General features: G+C 45.0%; 1 protein-coding gene across 1 annotated transcript in view; it reads left to right on the top strand.

The window, feature by feature from the left end:
• The first annotated feature begins 4,478 nt into the window (after positions 1-4,478).
• Positions 4,479-12,429, top strand: part of RBM20 (RNA binding motif protein 20) — a 181,201-nt gene continuing 173,250 nt past the window's right edge. Inside the window, exon 1 of the mRNA XM_028091998.1 lies at positions 4,479-4,651. Within this exon, the coding sequence (XP_027947799.1) occupies positions 4,479-4,651 (173 nt within the window). The remainder of the gene's footprint in view (positions 4,652-12,429) is intronic.

Here is a 12,429-nt window from a genome sequence, read left to right as displayed (position 1 = left end):
TCAAGAGTCAGATACTTAACTGACTGAGCCACCCAGGCTCCCCTATGCAATTTTAGTGGTTGGTATCAACTCACCTCCAAAGGGGTTGTAGCAACTGACATTTTGACCCATAGTGTATGAGAATGTCTGTGTTCTGCAGATTCACCAGCTCTGAGTGAAAATTATCACACTTTACAATCTAGTAAGTAAACCGTTATTAAAAAATAACCGTAATAATAGACATGTGGTGTAGCCGTACATATTAAGTGATCTTATCTGCAAAGATGAATGTTTACAATCACCACGGAGAAGTGGGCTAGTTCCCCTTTGAACAGAGGACAGGGAGGCTGCAGGGACTTGGACCAGGGTCTGAAGATTAGCTCCACTGTTTATTATCCCAGTGACCTTGGCTACAGGTTCATCAAGGTTCTCTGTCTACAAAAGGGTGATATTAAATGAGATAAAGCATGAAAAACCTCCTAAAACTAGTGTCTGGAGCCCAGTAAACATTGATTAATATTAGGAAGCAAGCCAGAGTGCTAGAGTCCCTGGCAGGTTTGAGAAGGACCCGACTCATAACAGAGACCTGGGTTCTATTTCCCTCGCCTTACTACTACCTTGCCACCCTGCTTAATTTCTTTGAATTTTATTTGGATCCTTCCCATTCATTTGCTGATCTGGAGAAATGTGAGTGGGGAATTGAGCCACCACGCAGATGGCAATTTAAACGGACTGGCAGAGACAGGCAGCATCACGGCAAAAGAAGGCGGGTGGAATCTCAGCTCCACATCTGTCACTGAGGCAGCAGAGACAAGTTTGGGGCCAGATCCACCTACCTGCAGTCCTGCTTCTGCCCCTTAGAAGCCAGATGAGCGGGGGCAAGTTCTTGCAGCCGTCGAAGCCTCAGTTTTCTCAGTTCTAAAACATGGATAACAGTAACTACTTCATGCGTTATCGTGAGTGTGAAGTACGAATCTATGAAAGCACTTAGCAGCTGACCCCTGTTAAATATTCAATATATTCATAGACAGCAAAATGTCTCACTGTCTGATCCTAGCTTACTGGCAGATCAGGAGGGACAGGATGCTTCCGCAGAGTGGAACAAAGAGAAATGTTAGCAGCCCTCATCTCCCAGTCATGCTCTCCATTTGTCAAGGTGACTCACACAGTCCTTTTTTCACTTTGGTAACTGTGATCGCGCCCTGGTGTGGTGGGGGTGGTCAGGGCACAGGGCAGACAAAAGCAAGACTGCTAGGGTTTCTTAAATGGCTGTAACTCCAGCTGGGGATCTCTTTCATTCTTCCAGGAAAGAAGTGAGAAAACGTAAATTAAAAATATTTTTCATCGGAACTGCTTAATACACTTAAATGTTTGATTTGCGAAGTGGAAATGCTCATTTGCTGCTATCCTGGACAACATTATTTGGGGATTGGAGGTAGAACATGAACAAGCTTTGGGTTTTTGTTACAGTGTTTCCCTCTTGGTGTGCATCTGCTTCAATTCAAACTTCTGATACGATATAACATACAAATTGCAAATATTAGGCTCTAAATGGGATTTCTGAAAAACACCTTGTGAATTATTAATTAAAAATTTTTTAGGTTCAAAATTTCAAATTTACAGAAAGGATGCAAAGAAAAGCCCAATGAATACTTAGATGTATTCACTGTTATTATTTTGTCACATAGGCTAATACATTATTTTTGAGATGTGGAGAGCTGCATTCATATAACATGGTCTCTCTTTTTTTGCCAATAAAAGAGTTACAGGGATGGTTATGGTTGTATCAATAGTATGACTCCTGGACACTCAGCTTCCCGAAGTTTGAGATCTGTTTTTCTGTTTGGCGGTAAGGTTGGAACGTAAGGGATCATGTTTGTAATAACTGCTGGATTGAGGGGCGCCTGGGTGGCTCAGTCGTTAAGCGTCTGCCTTCGGCTCAGGTCATGATCCCAGGGTCCTGGGATCGAGCCCCGCGTAGGGCTCCCTGCTCCGCGGGAAGCCTGCTTCTCCCTCTCCCACTCCCCCTGCTTGTGTTCCCTCTCTCGCTGTGTCTCTCTCTGTCAAATAAATAAATCTTAAAAAAAAAAAAAATAACTGCTGGATTGATACTTCCCGCACCAAATATACAAGATACATGACCCCTAAGCCCGTTATGGACTGTGCAAGCCAGGTCTCATCACTCCCAATTTCCATATTTGGTAACTGACATTCAGATGTTGGATCACTCCATTGGTAAACTCGGGTTTGTCTTTTTGACTACACATCCCTTTTGGGGGATTCTCAGAAGGACATTTTAATGACAGCATATGGAAAGTTTTAACTTGCGTTTCTGGTAGAATTGCAATGTTAATTTCAGGTAATTCCTTCCACCAAGGTGGGGTTGGGGAGGGGGGCAGTGGAAGATGGAGTGTTATGGAAACCGTAGTCAGGACTTTAGTGATAGAAACCAGAAACAATAGGGGCGCCTGGGTGGCTCAGTTGGTTAACTGAGGTCTGATCCCAGGGTCCTGGGCGGGAGGACCCCCTCCTGCAGGGAGCAGGATCCCCTGCTCAATGGGGAGTTTGCCTCTCCCTCTCCATCTGCCTCTCTCCCTCCCCTCATGCTCTCTTCCTCCCTCTCAAATAAATAAATAATGTCTTAAAAAAAGAAAGAAGAAAGAAAGAAACCAGAGATAATGAACTAACCTTACCTCAGCCTCAGAAGACTCTTTTTGGGATGGCCTCTTACTAGCCATGTACTGTGGGACAAATCCCCCTAACGCCTCCTCATTTGTGAAATGGAGACCGGAATCAATACCTTGTTACCTGGGTTTTTGGTGAGACTCAATTTTTATGAATTTTGACGATATTTATTAATACAAGGAATTGGCATATCATTTTATTTGTAGGAGAAGGAGGGAGAGAGAAAGGAAGGAATGGAAAGTGGATAGGACATTTTTATCTGTAGGAAAGAGAGGGAAGGAGAGGTAAAGATCTAGGTAGGATGGCAGAAAGCAAGGGAGGCTTAGTTTCCTGAGCCTGGAGGGGAAGTTGACAGAAACTCACAGTCTGGGGAGAGAAGAAAGCATCATTCAGGGAATTCCGTTAGTTGCCGTGTTCCAGAAAACCCATCCCCAGAATGTTCCTTCGTGTGGCTGCGGGAGGACGAGGCGTGGGCTTTTGAGACCCCCGGCAAACTTCTTTCCAGACCACGGGGCACCCTGGCCTGCGCTCTGGCTTCCAAGGTACCCAAAGGATGCTTTTTCCTTGTTTCCCCGGGGCGGCCAATGTCAGGATTTAGAAAGCTAGTGCGCCCAACGCACGGTAAGAATCTTCTGGATAACTACCCTCCGTGAGCTTTGCCCAGCTCCTAGATGTTTTTGCGCCACCAGGTGCCTCCCCAGACCTCCACCCGCTGCCAGAACATTAAGCTGCACCTTGAGGGGTAGGTCCTCAACGCAAGAGCCTGCGTCCACAGCTGCGAGCTGGTGTGTGCGGGTGAACTGGCGCACACCTGCGCTCCGACAGCGAACCGAACTGCAGAAGCGGTGACGGTGGCGGCGCGATGTAGGTGAACTCTCTCCTTTTCATCCTTTACGTGTCCACTAAGATCTCGCCAATAAATAAGAATAAAACGTCTGCTTGGTTTTGTCTTTGCACTCCCGGGATCGTAGCGGGTCTTTTAGAGAAGAGAGAAAAATGAAGAGAAACCACGGCGGCCCCACCGGCTACTTCTGGAGACCCCTGAAATCTGCAGCTGGAACTGCCAATTTGGAGAGCCCTCCGGCCTGGTCATCTAAGACCCGGGGTAACAGGTCCCCCCGAACTGGGGGAGGGTCCGGGCTTTTCCCCCCGCCGGGTCGGGCCCTTCAGCCAAGAGTGGCGCTGGCGAGGCTCCAGACGCGGGAAGGTGCCAAGCCCGCTCACTTCGCATTGGGGATGCGCGCGGACGCCCCGGGCGCGCCCTGTCCGCCCCTCTCGGCAGGAGCGCGCGGAGTGGCGCGCGCGGTCCCCGGGGACAAGCCCGAGGCCGCCCGGCTCCGCTGAGAGGCGAGAGCCCCGCGGGCTGCCGCCAGTTGGTGCGCGTCTCGCCGCCTCACGCAGTTGCGCTGCGCTGCGGAGAGCCGGGCCGGGGACCCTGAGAGCGCACGGCGGCGGGTGCCGTGCGCCAAGCTGCCTCTTCGCTCGCTGCGCTCGGGGTCGGCGGGCAGAGCTCCCCGGACCACCCCGGCGCCGAGCAGCCCCCGGGGGCCCCCGCGGCTCCCGCCGGACGGGAGACGCCCCCTGGCCCCCGCCCCCGCGTGGCCCGGCGGGGCTGGCGGGAGCTGCCGGAGGAGGAGGAGGAGCAGGCGGCGCCGCCGGGACTGCCTCCTCCCCGCCCCTCGCGTCTCCTCCCCGCGCCACCGGGAAGGACGAGGGGACTGGGCACGGGGACCCCGGCCAGTGAGCGCCCGTGCCCCGGGGCCGCCCTTTGCGCGCGCTCTCTCGCCTCGAGCCTGGGGCCGGTGTCGGCTCACATGGTGTTGGCCGCAGCCATGAGCCAGGACGCGGATCCCAGCGGCTCCGAGCAACCGGACAGAGATGCCCGCAGCGTGCCGGGTGCTCCGGCGCCCCCCGCTCCCCCAGGCCCGAGAGGGATGCAGCCGCCGCCGCCGCCGCCCCCAGCCGGCCTACCGCAGATCATCCAAAAGTAAGAGGGGGGGAAAGCGGAGAGGGGATCCCGGGTGGGCTTGGGGGACACGCCTCGGGCACCCCGCTCCGTGGCTTCATCTCTCCCGTCGCTGCTGAGCTCCGCGCGGCCGCCTTGCGTTTGAAGTTTTCTTGTCCTCCCTCGGCAGATCGGTGTCATTCTGGCTGTTCGTGAGGTTGGGGACAGGGAAGCCAAGTTATTTGGGGAAAATGATTTTGTTTTTCCTTATCCCCTTTTTCTTCAGCGACGTTACTGGATATTTTGAGCTAAAGTAGCTCAAACTGGGGGAAAATGGCCCAGAGAGTATGGTTCATCTTTCCGGTCCCAGAGGCCGCAGGAATGTGTGGAGAGCCGGTGTGAGTGTGTGCGCGCCCGTGAGGGTGTGTAAGGAAAAGACCACCACGGGCCATGGTGCCCCTGGAGTAGTCAGCCGGTAGCATTGGGTGGAAAGGATGGTGAGGGTTTGTAAACAGCACATTTTGCTTTGCCCCGAAAGAAGTGTCTACGCTTTTCAAGGAGGCCCTTGCGAGGAAGAGTTCTTAGCCGCGCCACCGTTTTTCATGAATGTTACCATCTTGATTCTGGTGCTGTGCGAATCTTACCGAGCTTGGCTTCCCAACTCCTGAGTACGTCGGGATGGTCAACAGGCTCCTAGAAGGTCTTTCAGCCCATTTTGGGGGGCGTAACAGTAAAACAGGGATGTTTTGTTGGTTCTTTCGAGATTTTGTTTGATAGTTTAAGGCCTAGAAGGTTGGTTTTTGAAGGATCTTTATTCTCCTGAAGGCTTCCCTCAGCTCGTACTGAAGTCAAGACCGGTTTAAGAAAGTGTAGGAAGGTCTGAATGATGAATGCGTGGGTGAAACTGACGGTGCTGGAGAAAGGCACTAAGTACAGCAAAATCAACCGTATTTGCCGGGGTGGGGGGGGGGGTGGTCCCAGCGCTGCTGTATTGATGCTTTGAGTTACGTAAACGTTTGAAAATGCAGTAAGAGAAATAACCAGTGATGGGTTGTAAGTGGAAGTAAATGGCACTTAAATACTGCTTTAAAGACTGACTTTAGAAAGAATAGTGAAAATTCAAGTTTCACATTAAAAAACGCCGGCATATTTCTGAACAAAATGGTTCCCCTTTTTTGACTGGTGGACTGCTAAAGTTTCCATTTGTGACAACTTTCTGCTTTAATTCGATTTTATCTGACTTTCAACTACTAACAAGCTGCTAACTACTTGAACATGGAAACAATTTAGATTATTTTGTTCCTATTGTTTTGCAAATTATTTAAGCTAAGATTTAACTAAATATGATGGACAGTTTAAGTACATCATTACTTAAAATGTATCTTTAGTTCTTGATATAAATATAAACTAACAGAGAAAAATATATTTAAAACCTAAAGTTTCTTTACTTAAAAAAAAAAAACTAATTGACCAATTACTAATTGGAAAACATCTAATGTGCTACCAGGCCAGTGTTTTGGGGCTTGAGATTAGGCTACCCATTAAATTTATTGAGTTTGCTTTGGTACTGTAATCACCATGCATTTTCCTGTCATTTACTTTTAATTAGTAAAAAGCTAGGAATTTTATGTTCACAGAAATATCTTTGTAGATAGGTGTCTGATTTACCCTGTTAGCCCCATTTTGAAAATTCTATCTCTGGAATATCTTACTTTAGTAGATAAGAGCTTTTCAAAGATGTCCCCTTCTGCGAATAGCCCAGAATGGGGACTTCAAGAAGCGCCTGATGGCTCTGCCTCGTTTTGCATTGGTGACAAATCAGTGTTCAGAGGCCACGTTGAAGGCCGGTGAATGTGCCCATGGAATTGGATGTTTGTGCACTTATGTTTCAAAAATGTTCTTTATAAGGATGATTTGGGGTTTGGTCCCCTCAGAACCCACTGAAACTGCGCTGGAACCAGGCATAACATGGCAAATGTTTTGCAGGTCCATCTTCAATGCGCTGAAACTTGAGCAGGTTATTTTGAAACTACGTTTGCATAATTTAATCTGAGCAACCATTTTTAATGTAGTTATGAGGTGCTGTTTGCATCAGCCATCTTTGAGAAAACCTAGGGGGGAGATTGCCCTCAGCTGCAGAATCAATTGCCTACATTTTGATTGAGAATTTTGTGAGCTAGAGCTTTGGATAAAATTCTTCTCCAGTGGATCACATATTAAATACATTTTATTGGGGAACCTTTGTTTATTCTAGCTATTTTAATGAGGTCATTATATAATTCGTAAGAGGAGAAGTTTTGAACTCTTTCAAAATGAAGATATCAATCTTTTTCATGTGCATAGTGTTTAAGGATTACGAGAATTGTTTTCACTTCTTAATGTCCTTATTAATGGTTTTCATTTATATCGGCTTGCATTTTGGATAAAGTCAAGGACTATGATAAAATAATAGTCATGATCATAATAAAAGCCTGTTCCTGTTAATGTGTGTCATATTTGGCCTTGGGAGAACTGCTGTATACTACATTTAAGTAGCTAAACTACATGAAGTATGACGACGAATAATGAGACTGATTTTGATATTTGCTTTATGGATGCCAGTCTCGGTACTCAGGAAAAATGCATCAAAAGTTAATTTTGGTAGAGTACTTTTGTTCTACTCCGGTATACTTAATTTTCTTGTTACTGCATTCTTAGTTTCAGTAAAGAATCGCCCATGACCTTTCTGCTAATATTAACCCCTGACTCCTGGCCGATATTAGCATCACCTATAAAGATTATCAGCCATGTTTAGACATATAACTAGTATTTTGTCAGATCTTTGTTTTAAACTTGTCTTCTCTGAGTTGGCCAATGTGAAGATATTATTGGGTAAGATGTAAAGCATTGTGTAAACCATGTGGGCAATACAAAATATAAAATAATATAAATAAATATAAATAACTTAAGAGGAGATTTAGAATGAGCTTAGGAAATCAGAATAATTTGATGACTTAAAATATATATATTAGCAGAAGTAAAACAACATTGACTGATGAGTGCTGGTGAAAGTTTTATAAGGACTTATCTCCTTAAACATTCACAATATTTTATTTCCAAAAGTATTTTGTTTTAATTTTGTGCTTTCAAATCAAACCTAATTCTTGATTCACGAGGAGTTATTTATTAACCTTGATGAACAGCAGAAATGAAAATTTAGGTTGTAAATTTTAAAATTTTCTTCCAAATGGAAATAGAGTCAGTCAATTCTGTGTGAAATATTGAAGTCAGTTGTCAGATGCAACTACAAAGTGTTACTACTCATGGTGAAAATTAACCAAACAAGCACACACACCTTTTGTGAGGCGAACACATAGGTGATTTTCCTAAATTATTTGACTTGCGGCAAAGTATTACTATCTATTACATGATATGAGATTGTGCATTTGAGTATAGGTGAGTTATTTTATTTCCTTTCCAGATTATTTTGATAAGCAATGAATAAAGATCAACTATAAAAATAGAAAAGGTTTTGGTTTAGAATTTGATAGCGAGTGTCACCTGCACGTGTTCATGACTTAGGAGGATATAAATCCAACTTTGATTTCTTAAGGTTATAGTTTTCTGCATTGCATTAGGACATGGGCTGACTGTTTTTAGAGCAAAGGCTCCTCTGATTCAGTGTAGAAAATGTTACAAGTAGTTATTATGCTTGCAGATAATTTTACAGACATTCTGCATTTGGAGGGAGCTCCATGTGACTTTCAGGGAACAACGTGGAGGCAAGCTGTGTAGGATGTCCATGCACTTTGATGGGCATGCTGACATCCAGGATCGGGGAGGAAATAAGAATTTTCCCAAAACGGACATTACCTCACACTCATACTTGGTCATTTCTGGAAAGAGGATGGAATTTCTAACATCTGTGCCAGTTTCTAACATCAGTTTGAGTCCATTTTTAGGGAAAACAAGGGTACACTTGTAGAAAGAATTTTGAAAATTTTGAACACAATCTTAAGCTGCACGTTGGACAAGTTTTCAGCAGGAGAAAGCGTCTGAGAGGATTAAGTGTTTACCCAAGACAGGGAAGGAGAGAGAGTGGGTTCTTTTCTTTGCATTCTGAAAAGTTTCTTTGCTTCTCTAGAAAGGTATTTTTTTTCCTTAAAAAATTTTGCCTTAGAGTTTCTGTGATAAGTATTTTTAGATAGCAAGTGTAGCCATGCAGTTATGAGTTTTTTTTCAAATTGCCAAAGATATCAGTATTATGAGATGTAGTACGTTATTCCCATTAGTCATGGTAAATGGCTATACATATGGTGAACACAGAGCTGTTCTAATGCCAGTGCTGGGGGGGCGGGAAGAAAAAAATTATCACCCATTTTATTCTTCTGTCTACTTATTCTTTGGTTACCTCCTTAGCAGTTTGTCAGATTAATAATTTTAAAAGCCCAGATGTGTCTGTTGGAATGAATTCTGATCTGTTAAGATCTCTTTGCCTGTCCTTATAGTCACCAGGGGGAAAAACCCCACCAGGCTTGACTTGCAGTGAAATGAGCCCACATTTTCTAGTGTCTCTCTCTTTCTCTGATTTATTTTTCTTGTGGCTGCAGGTTTCTTGATTCCAGTTAAACTAATATTTCTTCCCTGCCCATAACAGCTAATCCTTAAGTAAACAAGCCAGTATAGTTTAATTCACAGCACCAATAAACAAGAATCTAAAAAATGTTAGGAACTGGGGTCTAGCTGAGGGATAGAATTAAAATGGACTGAACTAAACACGGAAAGCAAGAATGGAAGAAGCTTGAGAAAGTGGACTTAAAACTCCAGACAGATACTGGGAGGCAGGGCACCCCTCTCCCTTTCTCCACCCTGGTCCCCCTGCCAGACAGAAGCTTGAAGGGGTCTCCTGTGTCACAAAATCCCACTTAATCTGATTTTTATTTCCTGCCACAGTAATTATCTTGTTTAGGATGGTCTAACTGATATGATCTTGTATATTTAATAGGGAAGGTTGCTGTGGATCCACAGCTGGTGTCAGTGACTGGTAGCTGTATTTAGAATTAGTGCATTGAAAAGTTTTACAGAAAGTAAAATGACCCGTATTCCAGAATCAGGGCAAAGACCGTAATAAGTGGTTTGTACAAGGGAGCAAATGACAATTCCCTTTCTGGTTAATGAAGCTGGCTGGATCTTGCCTGATATGTGTGATAAACTGGAAGCCTACTATTGCTTGTTCCCGCCAGTGGGAAGACTGTGAATCCTAACTTTTATTAAAAAGGCACATTTTTGGGCGCCTGGGTGGCTCAGTTGGTTGAGCGACTGCCTTCAGCTCAGGTCATGATCCCGGAGTCTTGGGATCGAGTCCCCACATCGGGCTCCCAGCTCAGTGGGGAGCCTGCTTCTCCCTCTGACTCTCGCCCCTCTCGTGCTGTTTCTCTCTCGCTCGCTCTCTAATAAATAAATAAAATCTTTAAAGAAAATAAAAAATAAAAAGGCACATTTTTGAATCAGGAATGTGAATTTGGCTTCCAACACCACCTATGGGCTATTGGTGGTATTGTTGGTAGGCTGATATTTTGCCTGGCTCAATGGGTGGTCACTTTAAATTCCACCCAACTAAGCTTTCAGTCTTTAACACTTACAGGCAGCAAATTTGGGTACAAGTCAGCACTGTCCACTGTTTGAGGAGGAGGTGGAAGGGAAGCCTCCCCCCCACCCAGTATTTTGGATATGACATGTATTTCTATCTAATATGATAAAGTCTTTACAGTGGCAGAAGTTACAGCCAAGTTAATTGATCTTCCTCTTTCCTACAGTTCCTGCTGGATTTTATAAATAAGTCCCCTGATGGTTTACAAGGCAACTTTTCCAACTCGCTGACAGTACCTCTGTCGGGGAGATGGTACATATTCATGTGACTGTACTTTATGAGCAAAAGGAGCCGTTAAACAACTTGCATGAGGATGTGTTAATAACTTGCAGTTCAGTTTGGCCAATAAATCTTTCCATGTGTTCAAAAACAAGAGGCCGGGGGTCATGCATGTGTTTAAGCGTGGTTGTCACGCCATGAAGATAGTCTTTACGCCACGTTTCCCTTCTTTAATGTGGGTATTAGCTTTAAGGATGCACCAGGGCCCTTTGCTGCTGCCCTTTCTAGGCACCTGCTTTTTCCCCATCATGGTAATGACCCATCAGTTCTCAGGTGCCACTTCCAGCCTGAACCTGGAAACCTCCACTCACGGTGGGCTGGACATCTTAAAATACTTCTCCAATTTTGCAGCTTGTCTGTAGGTTGTCTCCCAAATATGTTTTTGACTCTTATTAGATCCGCCTTTAAACCTGACCTCCAACATCACGAAGCTAAAGGAGTAGACAAGGTAATCTATACAGTATTTTAAAGAGGTTTTAATTCCACTGAGTTACTTCCTTTAGCTTACTTTGAATTTGTTAATGAATAAAATGATCTAGGATCTGCCTGGTGTAAAATGCACATCCTTGCTCTAAATTAATTATTGGGTCTCTGATGAAGAGGGTCAGAGCTGAAAAGAAAACCCTGGACTGGGAGTGAGAGGGTCAGAGCTGAAAAGAAAACCCTGGACTGGCAGCGAGTGCCCTGGACAAGCCCATTAACCTTCTTAATTCAGCCTGTCCAGGGATTGGAAATGATCAATGGCAGTCTCTTCCAAGAATAAAATTATGTGACTCTCCAGGAATATTGCTGAATTATCATCAATGTAGAATGCCTCCCCTCTCCTATACATCTGATACAGAATATATCCCTTATCAGTTACATTTTAGCCATGGGTATAGGTACATGCTTGTGAGACTGCTCACACATGAAAACAGCAATGATTATAAAGGGAATTAAATGCTTCCGCTAATATTTGCAAAGCATATTTGGATCAGTGTTACAATTTTAAGTCAGAGGGGCGCCTGGGTGGCTCAGTCATTAAGCGTCTGCCTTTGGCTCAGGTCATGATCCCAGAGTCCTGAGATCGAGTCCTACATCGGGCTCCCTGCTCCACAGGAAGCCTGCTTCTCCCTCTCCCACTCCCCCTGCTTGTGTTCCTGCTCTCGCTGTGTCTCTCTCTCTCTCTCTGTCAAATAAATAAATAAAATCTTAAAAAACTTATGTCAGAAAAGTAGAGATGTCAGTGAAAAGACAAACATTTTATGCTGTTTGCTGATCACTAGACATTTTTAAAAAGAAAAACAGTAATTTTGGAATGTTAATTACTTGGGAAGGTTGAAGTGACTCCTCGAGTTTGCAAAAAGTGAATACTCGAGTTTGCAAGTAGAGTTTTCAATGCAGGAGGCAGATGCAATTATTTTCATTTGTCTAAGTTGGATTGTATTCAGCACAGTTTGGTGGGACCGTGTTTGGCGATGGTATTGTTTTCAGAAGCACGAACCGTAAACAGGATGGGCGAGTGGCTTTTGGGGCCCCGGCTGCGCGGTCTGGGAGTCAGAGTCGGCAACCCTGTAGCGCGGGCCTTGGGCAGCCTGGGGGGCAGATACTTGCCCGGACCTTGCGGCCGAAAAAACACTTTGCGGAGAGATCATGGGTGTCCAAAAGCTGAGCCTCAGGTTTCTGTGTGGCCTCCTTGAAGAGACCAACCGTTGTTTGCAGACCCTCCCACGGACTGGGTCTCCTCAGCACTAGCAGCGTCATCCATAGACTGCCCTTACGGAGAGCCTTTATTTGGTACCTGAGAAGATATTTTTTTTAACCTTCTGCATAGAAAGGGAATGAGCTGTGTGATTCAATCTTGATTTGTAGGCTTAGGGTAAATACATAATGAGGATGAACATAAGGATAGTTATTGCAGCATTGTCTAGAA

Source organism: Eumetopias jubatus, unplaced genomic scaffold, assembly GCF_037043125.1.
Source record: "Eumetopias jubatus isolate StellerSeaLion01/CBP00866 unplaced genomic scaffold, mEumJub1_p1.0 scaffold_17, whole genome shotgun sequence".
Lineage (NCBI taxonomy): Eukaryota > Metazoa > Chordata > Mammalia > Carnivora > Otariidae > Eumetopias > Eumetopias jubatus.
Note: the sequence above shows the minus strand (reverse complement) of the source record. Positions and strands in the feature narration are given on the sequence as shown.